General features: G+C 34.6%; 1 protein-coding gene and 1 pseudogene across 1 annotated transcript in view; one reads left to right on the forward strand and one right to left on the reverse strand.

Annotated features, from left to right (window-relative positions):
• The first annotated feature begins 5,669 nt into the window (after nucleotides 1-5,669).
• LOC112921276 (U6 spliceosomal RNA) lies at nucleotides 5,670-5,783 on the forward strand (annotated as a pseudogene).
• Nucleotides 5,784-5,917: 134 nt separating this feature from the next.
• REDIC1 (regulator of DNA class I crossover intermediates 1) overlaps nucleotides 5,918-15,677 on the reverse strand; it is a 53,735-nt gene continuing 43,975 nt past the window's right edge. Inside the window, exons 10-12 of the mRNA XM_026000454.2 lie at nucleotides 15,040-15,106; nucleotides 10,450-10,532; nucleotides 5,918-6,668 (exon numbers count right to left, since the gene is read on the reverse strand). Coding sequence (XP_025856239.2) covers nucleotides 6,201-6,668; nucleotides 10,450-10,532; nucleotides 15,040-15,106 — 618 coding nt within the window. The 3' untranslated portion in view covers nucleotides 5,918-6,200. The remainder of the gene's footprint in view (nucleotides 6,669-10,449; nucleotides 10,533-15,039; nucleotides 15,107-15,677) is intronic.

A 15,677-nucleotide genomic window follows, 5' to 3' on the forward strand; every position in this document is an offset into this window, starting at 1 on the left:
TGTGGATTCAACACAATCCTTATGAAAATATAACTAGTTTTTTTTTTGTAGAAATTGACAAGCTGAGACCAAATCTTCTATGGAAATGCACATAAAGCCAAAATGATAAACTTAAAAAACAGGTAGCAACACTGATTTCAAAACCTACTATAAAGCTACACTAATCAAGACAATGTGTTCTTCACATAAGAGATCTATCTATGATAGATATTAGAACCCAGATCATAATAAATGGGTAAAATAATAAAACAAGAGTACATAATAAAGAGTTCAAACCCACATATCACGAAGTGATTTTTGACAAAGGCATAAAGTTAATTCATTGGGTGCAAGAATTGTCTTTTCAACAAATGCTGCCGGAGCAATTAGATATCTATGTTAAAAAAACAAACAACTTTTGACCTTATATGGTGTAAAATACATAAAAGCCAGAAATAAATCATAGACCTAAATGTAAGAACTAAAAATACAAAACTTCTAGAAGGAAACACAGAAGAGAACGGTGACCACATTATTGATTTTTCTGAAAAGATAAATTAGGTTTTATCAATTAGAACTTTTGCTCTTCAAAGACACCATTAAAAAACTGGCAAGATATTATGGTCTGGGAGAAAGTCAAGTTATGCTGTAACTTATGAAAAAGGCAAATTTGTCCCCATATTATATATTAAGGAACAATTTGAGCATGATATAAATTTCACAGATTGATGTGCAATTGCATTCACAAGAAACCCTAGGTGGATGCTGAGCCACATAGGTACATACAGAATGAATACATACATATTGAAAAACCTACCAGTTACCTTGATTCACTGTATTCTTTTATATTTTTGCTTTTCTTTCACATTTGTGGAAATTATAACAAATATATGTATATATGTGTGTATATTCAACATCCCAAACAAGTCTGAGTGTCCTGATTCAAAAATGCCAAGAACTGCATATAAAAGGAAAGCTTTAAGTATTAAAGAAGCTTGAAATAATAAGGCATTTTAAAAGAAATGGTATCTCCTCAGCAACAGGCACAAAGGAATATATACTGCAGCCCATCAGAGATAACACTGAAAAAATAAATTTCTATTGCTTGAGCTACTTCAAGTGCTACAATGTCATTAAGAAGGCAGCCTAAAGAAATAGAAACAATGGAAAAATTACTGAAAATAGGGGTTGAAGACCAAACTGAAAAAATCAGGAACTTTTTTCCACAAAGTACTATCTATATACAAAAGTCTTAAATGTAAATTACCGAATCCTACAGAAATGATTTCTTAATGCTAGTATTGGCTAGCTCAGTGATATAAACAGTGCTGGAGCTACTGGGAAGGAAACAGAAATCTAGAATGATGGCTTTTTTCTGTGAGGATTTAGAAGTTTTAATTACACTGTATTTTGTCTTTCATTAATGCTGCTAAAAAGTCATCTAACAGTGTAGCTGTCGTTGTAGGAAGATATTTTTTCCTCCAGCTGCTTTCAAGATTTGTTTTTGAGGCTGTGCCACTTTATTATACTGGGTCTAGACATGAATTTCGGTTTTTTTTTTTCTACTTGGAAATTGGTGGACTTCTTGAATTTGTGAATTAGTTGACTTATCAAGTTTTAAAAATTCTCAGGTATTATGCTTTAAATTATGTCTCTATCTCTGTTGATAGATACCTCAATTAAGTATATGTTGGAGCTTCTTATTCTATCCTCCTTATTGTTTCACTCATATTTTCTATTTCTTTCTCTTGTGCATTCTGGACAATTTATTATGATGTATATTTCATCTCAAAAATTCTCTCTTCACCTATGTCTAATACGCTGCTAGATGCACTGAGTTTTCAGCAGTTGACAGAAATGGATGGAGAACTGCAACTAGAGAACTGTAAAACTAAAAAAAGTAGCAATGTCAGAATCTGAGTCATACCGACAAAGAGAATTCATGCATCAGTTTGTCTTGAATTTGTCCTGTCAATATGGATTCTCCCAGAAGCAAACTATAAAGCAAAACTGAATTCAACATTTAAGCACAGGTAGTTTTTTGGGGTGTGATTTTAAGAAAGATGCATGGGGAAGGAGGGAAGTGAGACAAGGAAGGAAGCTAATAAAGGGTTTACTACCAAGCAAGTTACTATTGTAGGCAACTTTTTAAAAAAAATATTTTGAGAGAGCACAAGGAGGGGGAGCAGCAGACAGAGGGAGAGGGAGAAGCAGACTCCCCACTGAGCAGGGAGCCCACTGCAATGTGGGGCTCCATCCCAAGACCCTGAGATCATGACCCGAGCAGAGGCAGACACTTCAACGACTGAGCCACCCAGGTCAGGTGCCTCTACTGTAGGTAACTTAACCCTTTTCAGGAACTCTGGAAGAATAGTGTGCATAAATGTCATCCACTTAAGCATATACTCTTGGTCCCCAGTCTCAGAGATTCTGATTCAGTAGTTTTGGTTGGGGTGGGTTCTAAGAATTTGCACCTCTAATTTCTGAGGATTGATAACATTAATGTTACAGGTCTGTGGATCACACACCTTGAGTACATAGTGGTGCAGAAAATGCTTCTAAGAAAGTTATCCTGCACAAGAAGCAAGGGAACTGGAGTATTTACCCACCAACTCCCATCAGTCATTGTTTTAAAAGACTTCTCTCAAACAGCATTAATTCCCTGGTACTTTCTGCCTGCCTACATGCACATAGGCAGAGCAGGTGTCTGCAGCCAAGAGAAACCTTGCAGGAAAGAAGTCACAGGTGCTGTCAGCTGGAAATCAGGTTGGCATGTATTGAAATGAAAGTGCCAAGGAAATGTGAGCAGAGCAAGGACAGCATTTGCTACACTCCTATGTATAGTGTCATGGGGAAAATAAATATTAACCAAGAAATTGCACAAATAAATTACGATTATGGTTAAGTGCTACAAAATAAAATTACATGAAACTATCCCTAAAGATAGCTTCCTACTATTACAGATGGCAAATTATTAGTTAATGCTGACCAAAACAAAGCACTGTTTCACAAATCCATTAAACACCAACTCCAGATCAGCCATTACTGACTGTACTTTATCTTATTTGCAGTCACTGTACTTGGTAATTTATATTATGAATGTGTGCATAATCATTAAGCTTTCCATTTTGTTTCATTGGTGAAAAATCTCAGCTAGAATTTATTTTATACATTTAGAGTTTGTCTTATACATCTTAAGTTGTGAATAAGAACGCTGTTTTTTTTTTTTTCCATTAAATGGTTTCATCAAAGGGAAACCTAAACCATACTGCATTTCGAGAAGTATGCTACAATCTATTCTACCCTGTAAGAGATGTCTTTTTGATTTTGTAAATCTATATTCACTTTCCTTTCCATTATTTTTATCTTCTTAAAGCACCTGAAGAGTTAGCAACTGCAAAGTTAGGGGAACAGTCCACAAAACTACCCTTACCTTCAGGGGTTTCAAGAGCACCCTCAAATTTAATAATTTGTTTTATAAGGACTCAGAATTCATTGAAAGCTGTTATACTCACAGTTATAGTTTATTATGGGAAAAGAATACAGATTAAAATCAGCCTAGGGAAGAAACATACAGGACAGACTCTAGGAAAGTAGTAATGCAGAGCTTCCAGTAGTCCTCTTCTATGCAGTCATAGACTTTCCTGGTATCAGTGTGTGATAACACACAGAATATTGGCAACCAGGGAAGCTCACCTAAACCTTAGTGTCCAGAGTCTTTACTGGGGCTCCCTCACAGTGGCATGGCTGACTGTGCACATGATAACCTCAGTTTCTAGCCTTAAGAAGCTGAGCTGATACAGCTTGACTCAAAGTCTCATTCTAAATCATCCTGTTACTATCTAGTGTGGCCCAAGGTCTCAGGCTAACAAAGACATTTCTAAACAGGCATGAATGACACTCCAAGGGCTTAGAGATTATATCCCGAAGGCCAAGGGCAAAAGGCAGACCTCTTATTGGGCAAGTTTACATTCTTTACCACACTGCACTTTACCCTGCTCTATATGTGGTCACTGTACTGAAAAGCTCTGACATTCCTTTTTACCTTACTAAGCTTAATTACCACATTATAATACTGATAAAAATATAACTATATGCAGATTTTTAAAAAGATTTTATTTATTTTTCATGAGAGACACAGAGAGAGGCAGAGGCATAGGTAGAGGGAGAAGCAGGCTCCATGCAGGGAGCCAGATGCGGGACTCGATCCCAGGACCCAGGGATTACAACCCAAGCCAAAGGCAGATGCTCAACCAATAACTGAGCCACTGAGATGTTCCCTACGTGTAGATTTTTGTAGTGAATGTGCTTTCAACTGGTACATTTTCATTAGTATTTGGAAAAAAATCCATTTATTTGATATTTTAAACCAACCTAAGATCCATAGCTCAATCTTATTCTAGTAACACCACTAAAGAGTCTTCTTTTTCTATATATTGATTTCCATTGCTATGTTATATTTTTGCAAAATAATGTTCAGTCCATGATGAAATACTTGTTTAAATCACAATGAAAATCTAGCCTTTTGAAAAACTATCAATGTACATCAGATAATTATATTCCCCTTTCATGAGATGATTACCAATACTTTAAGAAAATTACTTTGGAGCTCTTTAAGCTTTCTGAATCTGCAAAAATAACTTCCTAAAACTAGCTAAAAAACTTAAGATTGAAAAAAAAACTTAAGATTGTTATCATTTAAACATCAGTTGTGTTTCTCAATCATAATGCTTCAGAACACCCCTGCAGCACAATACTGAATATGTGTGCATATAACACAGCAATATCTCATCTGTCTTTTCTTTAAAAGCACAGAAACTCCTACCAATTATATTTTTGTTCAGTGTATCAGAATGCCCTCTGCTGTACAGTTTGTAATATATCCATACAAATGGTCAATTTCAGAGTATAAACATTTAAAATCTTGAAACAAAAAATAAATGTTATGTTGGAAACAAAGCCTATATTTTATAAATGAGAAATTCTGATCTAATATTTTTGGGAAGGGATAAGCACTGGGTGTTATACTGTATGTTGGCAAATTGAATTTAAATATTTAAAAAATTATTTTTGAAAAGAATCTGAGCAAGATTAAAATTAGTAACTATAAATCATCTTGCCAATGTTGAACATGTCTTTTATAAAAGTATTGAAGGGCAGTCCCGGTGGCCCAGCGGTTTAGCGCCACCTTCAGCCCGGGATGTGATCCTGGAGACCTGGGATCAAGTCCCACGTCGGGCTCCCTGCATGGAGCCTGCTTCTCCCTCTGCCTGTCTCTCTGCTTCTCTCTCTCTGTTTGTCGTGAATGAATTAAAAAAAAAAAAAAAAAAAGGATTGAAATATTTTTTTTGTATCTTGAAGAGAAAACATTTTTCTTTGAATTAATACAAGCCCCAACAAAAAGCATTATCCAAACAAAATAGAAAATCTGTTTTAGCTAAAAACTAATGCCAGAATTTTTTTTTTTAAAGATTTTATTTATTCATTCATGAGAGACACACACGAAGAGAGAGAGAGGCAGGGACACAGGCAGAGGGAGAGGCAGGCTCCATGCAGGGAGCCCGACGTGGGACCAGACCCCAGGTCTCCAGAATCAGGCCCTGGGCTGAAGGCGGCGCCAAACCGCTGCGCCACCCAGGCTGCCCAATGCCAGAATTTTTTAATGAAGTATAATATTTAAGTAGCTAGTAGTGCTCATTTTGGCATCATATATATTAAAATTAGAACAATACAGAATAGATAGGCATGGCTCCTGTACCAGGATGACATGAAAATTCATAATTTAAGTAGCTACCAAAATTCTTATGAGATTATAAAACATATTCAATATTATTTAGCATTACTTTCTGTCTTAAAATCTTGGAAGAGAACATTTCTGCTATCAGACGCGGTTGCACTAAATTTTAAAATAAAGAAAACATGGAAGGAAGCAATTAAACATACTTTTATCCATAAATAGCAGCATACCACAATATAATAATCACTATGATAAACAGTAAGTTTACATATATATATTATTTTCCTAAAAACTTGAATACTACATATATCTTGAAGATATATCTATGTTTTTAAAAATCTATGTAAAATTAAATGTATACATTAATATTAAAATGTTTTAAAACAAGCCATAAATATTTCCTGTAAATACTTTCACCTTATTATGTTAATGAAATTCTGAACATTAAATGCAATGTGAAATCTTAAGCTGAGATTTTAGAATATTAGTTGTTCTTAAGGGTTTCCTGCCCTCCAGTGGTATCTGAATTAACATTTTCACTGCATCTTTCAACATTACAAAGAGAAGACACATTACTTCTACATTTACATTTTGAAATTATATCACACTGTACAGCAGCATCTAATTTTTCTTCCATTACAGTTTCACTGTCCGTTTGCACCCATGCATCACATCTTGCAACCTGAAGAATGAAGTTATCACTGGTTTTGTTTTGCAATATGTGTGTTGAATTACACTGAGACTGTGGAAATTGATCTGCATTATTTTTCATCAAGAAGTGGTGAAGATTCTCATTTTGGTTTTGATTTTTGGTATTGTTCCTAATAATACTACCATGTGGAAGTTTTGGCATCCCTTCTGGATAAAAATTATTAGTTGTTTCTTTGATTCTGATGGATCTCCTATTTGATTCTTCAATTTGCTGTAATATTTGATCTTCATCTTCAGATGGCTGAAAGAAATTTAGTGATTTTTCTGTAAATTTTTGCTTAAATTTACAAATCATTCAGTCACTTCACAGCATTCTCAAAATTCATTCTATAATAGAAAATTTCAAAATACAGAAGATACTTGGCAGGTTGCAATTCAAAGCTGTTATGCCAACAAACAGTCTTCAAACAGTAATCTACTGCTTTTGAAGGTTCCTCAAAAAATTAAAAATAAAACTACCATATGATCTAGTAGTTCCACTACTGGGCATTTAATCAAAGATTACAAAAACACTAATTCAAAAAGATAAGTGCACCGCTCTGTTTGTTGCAGCATTACTCACAACAGCCAAATTATGGAAGCAGCCCAAGTGTCCATGGGCAGATGAATAGATAAAGATGTAAGATATATAAATATATATAATGGAATATGATATAACCATAAAAAAGTGAAGCCTTGCTATTTGCAACAACATGAATGGACCTAGAGACTATAATGCTAAATGAAATAAATCAATCAGAGAAACACAAATACCACATGATTTCACTCATGTAAAATTTAAGAAACAAAACAAATGAACAAAGAAAAAGAAGAGATAAACCAAAAAACAGACTCTTAACTACAAAGGAGAGGTGGGTTGGGGGAATGGGTGAAATATGTAGAGGGGATTAATTGTCATGATGAGCACTAAGTAATGTATAGAATTTCTGAATCACTACATTGTACATGTGAAATATAACACTGTATGTTAATTACACTGGAATTAAAGTTTTAAAAAACAATAATAATCTACCACTTCCAAGGAGGTTATGGACTTTTAAAATAGCAAGAACAATAATAATTCTTGTATTAAAAATGCAAAAGAGGGGCACCTGGGTGGCTCAGTTGGTTAAGTATCTGCCTTTGGCTCAGGTCATGATCTCAGGGTCCTAGGATCCAGACCCATGTCAGGCTCCCTATTCAGTGGGGAGTCTGCTTCTCTCTCTCCCTCTGCAGTTCCCTCTGCCTGTGCTCTGTGTCAATTTTTTTTTTTTAATCTTAAAAATGCGGGCCCTTGGGTGGCTCAGTGGTTGGGTTCAGTCTGCCTTTGGCTCAGGGACTGATTCTGGGATTCCAGGATCGAGTCCCACATCGGGCTTCCCATAGGGAGCTTGCTTCTCTCTCTGCCTGTCTCTGCCTCCCTCTCTGTGTCTCTCATGAATAATTAAATAAAAATCTTTTTAAAAAATCCTCAAAATGCAAAGAGCTAAAAAAGAAAAGGGAAATTTTGTCTATTATCAGTCCCCATAATAACAAGCTACAATCTCTCGACCCTTTCACAAAGGTATTAATAAACAAATTCTTCATCCATTAGCTTAATTAAGTCAAAAAGTATCTATATTGTATCTTTTATGGGCCCAGTCTCAGGAAAGGTATGATTTAAGGAAGTATCAGCTAACAGGAAATCAAATAGACAAAAAAAAGGTTAAACAAGGAAAAATATCTCAGGGCGCCAGGGTGGCCTAGTCTGTTAAGTGTCTGACTCTTGATCTCAGCTCAGGTTTTGATCTCAGGGTTATGAGGGTAAGCCCCACATTGGGCCTACTTAAAAAAAAAAAGGATTAAAGAATAAATATTTCAACAGTTACCTAAAAAGTCAAATTTAAAAACTTTTAATAGGTATAAATTTCAATTTGCTAGCTTGAATGTTTCAACTTCATGGAAAACTTATCTTTTAATTACTGAGTAACCAAAATATTTCTAACAAAAATTCTATATAAAAGTACTGATTATTCTGGCTTAAAAAAAAAAAATGTCAGTGTTGGGATACCTGGATAGCTCAGCGGTTGAGTTTCTGCCTTTGGCTCAGGGCATGATCCCAGGATCTGGGATCGAGTCCTGCATCAGGCTCCCTACAGGGAGACTGCTTTTCCCTCTGCCTATGTCTCTGCTTGTCTCTGTGTCTCTCATGAATAAATAAATAAATCTTTTTTTTTTAAAAAAAGTCACTGTTTACATAAAAATACTAAGATGAGGTAGAGGTCTCAGTGGATTGGCACTAAAATAGAAAAAGTAAACCCAAGAAATAGCATTGGGACTGGCTGGGCACACATTTAAAAAAAAAAAAAAAAAAAAAAAAAACAAGCTCAGGATGCCTGGGTGGGTCAGCAGTTGAGCGTCTGCCTTTGGCTCAGGGCGTGATCCCAGGGTCTTGGAATCGAGTCCCACATCAGGCTCCCTGCATGGAGCCTGCTTCTCCCTCTGCCTACGTCTCTGCCTCTCTCTGTGTCTCTCATGAATAAATAAAATCTTTAAAAAAATAAATTTAAAAAAAACAGGCTCATTACTGTTTATTTAAGAAAATATTTATTTTATTTAAGAAAATATTCCTTTAGCATCTGCAGTGTGAGTGAAGCAGACATGGTTGCTGCCCTACTAAAGCACATATTCTCATGGGTGGAAATGATATTAACTGAATAATCATATACATGTATATATAATTACAAATTGAGAAAAGCACTATAAAGAACAAGTATGAAGCACTTTGAAAGCATAAGTAAGGGACCTAACTTAGATTGAGGAGCTAAGGAGAGGCTTTTTAGAAAAAGCCACATATCTAAAATGAGACCTGAAGGATAATAAGAGTAAGGTAGAAGAAACAGTTTAATGTACAAAGAAAAGATTTTGTGAAATATCCAAGAAGATATATAAACAGGAAGGATCTAAATAAGGATCTGGGCTAAAGTGATAAAGTTGAAAATTGTCATGAGACAGATGGCATATGTCAGTGAAATATAGAACATCACCTAGAGTTTAGAGTATACGTTAAGAGAAGAAAACAGTCCTGCATCAAAACCTAAACATTACAACATTTATATACGGGGAGGGGTGGTAGAGAGTCAGCAAAGGCATAGAGTAGAATTCAAAGAGGTATGAAGGAAATCAAGATAGTATATTATCAGAAAAGCAAAAAGAAGAAAATGTTTCATAAAAGGAAAATAAATCATTTCTACCAATATTATTAGTTCTCAAAAAATAAAAACTGAAAGTGCTCAATGAATTTGGCAACACAGAGGTCACTGGTGTTCTTCCTTAAAGAGCAGTTTGGATGGTGAGCCAAAGATGCAATGAAGATGGAAGAATTAATGAAGGAGAATCCATTAAAACGTGTGATCTTTGAGAAATGCAGCACTTCTACTCAGGACATAACACGTCACTCCAATTTATTCAGATTACATTAATCAACATCTTATAGTTTTCTTCACGTAAGTCTTCAGATTTTTTCTATGTATTCTTAGTTGTTTTAGGTTTCAATTATTGTGAGTGGGTTCTTTTAAAAAGCATTTTAAAAGAAATACAACTTTATAATGTATAGACATACATATCTTGATAAGAGTAGCTTTTGTTAAAATAAACATATTTTTATAAATGTGAATGAATGATACTCATTTACATTTCAATTTTACATTTGTTTATTAAGCTTATTACATTTTAAATATTTTTTAAGATTTTATGTATTTATTCATGAGAGACACAGAGAGAGAGAGAGGCAGAGATCGGCAGAAGGAGAAGCAGGCTCCATGCAGGGAGCCATGTGGGACTTAATCCCGATACTCCAGGATCATGCCCTGGGCCAAAGGCAGGCACTCAACCGCTAAGCCACCCAGGCTTCCCATTTTAAATATTTTAAAGTATTTTCTTTACACATATCTACTACTTATTGACAATTATTTTTTTCAGAATGTAAAGGTAAACAATGAGAAATACAAGTAATTCCAAATTAGAAGAACATAAACTAATAAGCAAAAAGAAAAGTAACTTACCATCTCTGAACTAGAACTGAAGCAACTATCTGTTGGCCTTGGAGAGTAATAGGTAGACTGACTACTCTGTGAAGAATCAAGATCTGAAAATAAAGGTTTAATTGATGAAGAATGGTATTTATTAATGCTCCACAAAATATATACACACATGCAGAAGATATTTGTTGGTGAAATAAATTTAGCTAACATAAAAATTTTTTAAGGTTTTTATTTATTTATTTGACAGAGAGACAGAGATAGCAAACGAGATAGCACAAGCAGGGGGAGTGCCAGAGGGAGAAGCAGGCTCCCTGTTGAGGAGGGAGCCCAATATGGTACTCAATTCCAGGACCCTGAGATCATGACTTGAGCTGAAGGCAGACACTTAACTATCTGAGCCACTCGGGCTCCTCTAGTTAACATCTACAGAGCACTTTAAAGTGTGCAAAAACAAGTTAAAATCTTATATGCTTGGCAGCTTGCATCTCTGACAGGGCTTATTCTACACCTAAAATCATTGTATCTCTAAATAAAGAGTATATAATTTAAGGGAAGAAAAGAGAAATAAAGAAAATTGGATTGTTTTTTTTCCAATATATGAACCACTTTTTATGAACAAATAATTTAAAGTGTCAACTGCAGGAAGGAAGAATAAGACAAGTATATTACATCCCAAGGTGCCAGATATTTGCTAATCCAGTAAATGAAGATTCATTGTGCAATGAAAATTGTATGAAAAAAAATAAATTCAAAGCATCCAGTATGATATTCTCTCATTATCTGCTTAATATGTTCTCTTATGATTGCAAGTACACTTTAAAAATGCACCTGAGAAGTAGGTTATGACCCCCTATAATGTAAAAATACTATAAATCAACAGTAGCTTCAACTACTCCTCTCCTTGTTTATGAAAATGGGTTTGCTATCAAAAAAAGCACAAAGTAATGGAATGTGGAGCAACAACTCATATCAAACCACATTCCCTCCTCTATGCAATAAACTATAATAAGTACTATCTATTCATGTCTCAGATCAGGACTAATGCTCTCTGTAACAGAATCTAACCAGTCAACTGAGAGAGACAACTTAGCTGAACTCTGATATCCTTAGTCCATCATTCTAGAAGGAAATTCATACCTCTGTGGATCAGGTTTTTCTTGATAGTGGAAAGCAGAGTACAGAAAAGTGAATGGTAGATTTTACTAACATCATAATCTAAAAGCATTCTCCCTCATAAGGTTCATTCACTTCATAAGTACAGTAAACCAGAGTCATTAGAAGACAAATGTCTTTTGAATGAGTATCTGACCTACAGCAGTGTAAGAAAAGATATACAAATCGAAATGTCAATTCAGTTTAACACTTACTGAGTAATTGCCTTATGTAAGGCACTGTAATAGTAGGGAAACATGACAGGTCTACAATGCTCAAAGTGTTCAGAATCTTTTGGTGGAGAAAAACATACTGTTTAAAAGAAAAAGTCACAAAATTAGGTGCAACAACAGAAGTCACAGAAGGCACAAAAGTAATAGCTTGAGGGGATGAGCACTCAGTGTTATACTAGATGTTGGCAAACTGAATTTAAATAAAAAATTTTTAGAGAAAGTAATAGCTAAGTGTGGTGAGCTCTAAAGAAAAAGTTGGGAAGAACTACAGAAAAACACAGTATAGGGGTCCCTGGGTGGTTCAGTTGGTTAAATGTCCAACTCTTGATTTTGGCTCAGGTCATAAAGTCAGGATCGTGGGATTGAGCTCCACATGGGACTCTGTGCTCAGCTCAGAGTCTGCTTGTCCCTCTCTCTTTCTCAAATTAACTAACTGATTCTTAAAATCTTAAAAAAATAAAAAGCATAAAGAATAGGTTTTGAAAGCTAAATAAATTTTCTAGAGAGACAAGATGAAAAACAGCATATGGAATAGAAGAAAAAAGTATACGGATACACTTTAGTACTAAAGGAATTTGCATTTTAATTACCTACCAAGGCATCTGAGGATAGATTAAAGAAGGGTGAGACCAGATAAAAGCAAGTCAGTTAGAAAATTAATTCAATAAATTTGTTATAAAGTGATGAGGATCTGCAATAAAGCAGTAAGAAGGGGGCGGAGAAGAGACCAGAGATTCCAAACATTTATCCAACTATTTATCTATCTATTGTTAGAAGATTCACCAAAAAAATGTCTAAGTTAGAACATAAGTCATGTTGGGGAGGCTGCAGAATTAAAGGCACATTTCTGGTAGGACTGCCAAATAGTATGACAGGGAATTTGGAAATATCTATCAAAAAAACTAATGTATGGGGTGCCTGGCTGGCTCAGTCCATTGGGTATTTGACTCTTGATCTCAGCTCATGTCTCAATTTCAGAGTTGTGGGTTTGAGCCCCATGCTGGGCTTTACACTGGGAATGGAGCCTACTTTAAAAAAGTAAAAAACAAAAAAACAAACAAAAAAAAACAAAAAACAGAAACCAACGTATCTCCCCTATGACTCAGTAATCCCACTCTTAGAAATTACCCCAAAAATGCACCTCCACAATTAAGGAACGTGTGCATAATGTTGTTCACTGCAACATTATTTGTAAGAACAGAATACTGGAAACAACTCAAATGTCCATCAACAGGGCATTCACTGAATAAAGTATAATTCATCCACATAATGGATTACTACATGGTCATAAATAAAGAATGATAGAATGTCTAACACTAACATGGAGAACACTATAGGACACTTTATTAAATTAATCCATTTAATTAATTTATAAAATATACTATACTAAATAAAATATCCAGTATTACATTCAGAGTGAGAAAGGCAAGAACCAAGATTCATGTGTATATGTGCACTTATATATTTTTGGGCTTTATTTTGGTGGGGGGGAAAGCTGGAATGATAAACCATAAACCAACACCAACACGAAAAGAGCTACTCATACGATACAGAAGGAAATAGAGCAGCAAAAATAGGGACAGAAACCAATGTGTTACATATTCAAAAGATTAAACAGATTCTAAAAGAAAAAACCCATTAAAATTTCTAGATTTCCAGGCAGCCCGGGTAGCTTAGCAGTTTAGCGCCGCCTTCAGCCCAGGGCCTGATCCTGGAAACCCGGGATCAAGTCCCACATCAGGCTCCCTGCAAGGAGCCTGCTTCTCCCTCTGCCTGTGTCTCTGCCTCCCCCCCTCTCTCTTTCTGTGTCTCTCATGAATAAATAAAAATCTTTAAAAATTTTTTTTCTAGGTTTCCTATTGGACTAGATATATTGAACAATCATTCTATCACAGACTATATAAAAACTGTCAGAAACTTTTGCCCAGGGCAGCCCTGGTGGTGCAGCAGTTTAGCACTGCCTGCAGTCCAGGGTGTGATCCTGGAGACCCAGGATTGAGTCCCATGTCAGGCTCCCTGCATGGAGCCTGTTTCTCTCTCTGCCTGTGTCTCTGCCCCTCTCTCTCTGAATAAATAAATTAAAAATCTCAAAAAAAATTTTTTTAAAAAGAAACTTTTGCCCATAAAAATACCGCAAAGAATAAAAAGATCACTCAAACATGAAGTATTTGCTACATATAGGTCTACAAGCAATTAATATCTAGGATCTACAAAAAATATATAGGATATACAAGATATATATAGATATATAAGACACATCCCATAAGAAAAGCTGAATTTCTTAAAAGAAACATGGGCAACAGACATGAAAGGCATTTCACAGATGGAACAGGAATGGTCAATCGACCTAATTAATAATTAGAGAAATATAAATTAAAATTACAGTGAGATTCCACATTGCCAACAATGATAAAAAGCTGACCCAGAGTTAGAATATGTAGAAACTAAGACTCCTACCTCTTGCTAGCGAAAGTTTAAAATGACACAATAACTTTGGAAGATAATTTTGCATTACTTTGAAGAGGTGAAGATGTGCATATCATATGAACTACGTATCATAGAGGAAATTTTTATACATGTGTGCCAGGAGAAATATCAAGAATTGCCAAAGCAGCACTGTTTATCATAACAAAATATTCAAACAACCTAAGTAATCACTGCCAGAGTATGTATAAATAAGATGTAGTACTACATTCACAAGATAGAAGGTTGTATAGTAGTAAATAATGAAATGTACTAGAGTCACAACTATCAAAGTACACAAGCCTCAAGATATATTACTGGGTAAACAACAAAAAAAAAAAATTGCAGAAAAATATGTAGTCTGTCTCAATCTGTAGAAAGTTCAAAACCAAGCAATGGAAAAGACTGCATGGGAGATCACAAAAAATAAATTCAGGATAATAGTTACCTCTAGAGGGCAGGATAGGAAATGCAATTGAGAAGAGCTTCCAAAGTACTGATTCTACATTATTTCTTAAGCTACAAAGTACATACAAGGGTTTCGGTTTTATTATTCACTAAACTATATATACATTATATATACTTAAGTATAATATATTTTCTCAAAGGTAAAAGTAATTTTAAAGAACCAGTTGCATTGCTAGTATATTCTAAGATATCTATGAAATATTTGCTAGCAAAAATCTGGGGGGAAAAGCCACTTAATTTTCATTTAAATGTTAGTTGTCTTTTTTCTTTAAGAATAAAATTTATTTATAGTTACAGTGACAGATTTTTGTAGATGCTGGTCTGTCTTTTAAAGAAGAGGTTCCTCCTCCTTCCATCAGAATCTAGAAGAAAAACAAAATTTTAACAACTCCCAAGTTTATAAAGAGTTAACCCATTCATATTTCCCTTTTAATCTCACCAATTCATTTTATGTACTTTTCTATTACTTTAATTCAACAAAGATGATCTTATAACTATGAAGAAAATTGCCTGTGATGAATAAAATAAAATTTAAATGCATTTTGAAAACAGCAAGCAACAGAATAGACACTTGCCAAAAAAAGTGATGAAAAGGCCTGAGGTAATCATAAGTAAATGCAGTTCAAAGAGACAGAAATATGAAAGCAATATGGATATTTATTCTGTTCTCTATCTCTAATTTCTTAAGTTGGATATCAGTTTATGTATTTTTAGGTTTTTTTTAAATAATAAAAGCCCATGAAGTATCAATTTTCTGTAGAACAAAACACTGGTTTTTGTTTCATCAATTTCTATATAATTTCTAATTTATTTTCATTTTCCATTTTCTCTTTTTCTTTTAAAAACCCAGAGTGTGTAATTTCCAAAAAAGTAAGGGAGGTTAAGCATCTTTTGTTGTTGTTGATTTCTTTTGTTGTTGTTGTTGTTGTTTTT

Source organism: Vulpes vulpes, chromosome 8 (genome assembly GCF_048418805.1).
Source record: "Vulpes vulpes isolate BD-2025 chromosome 8, VulVul3, whole genome shotgun sequence".
In the NCBI taxonomy this organism is placed as follows: domain Eukaryota; kingdom Metazoa; phylum Chordata; class Mammalia; order Carnivora; family Canidae; genus Vulpes; species Vulpes vulpes.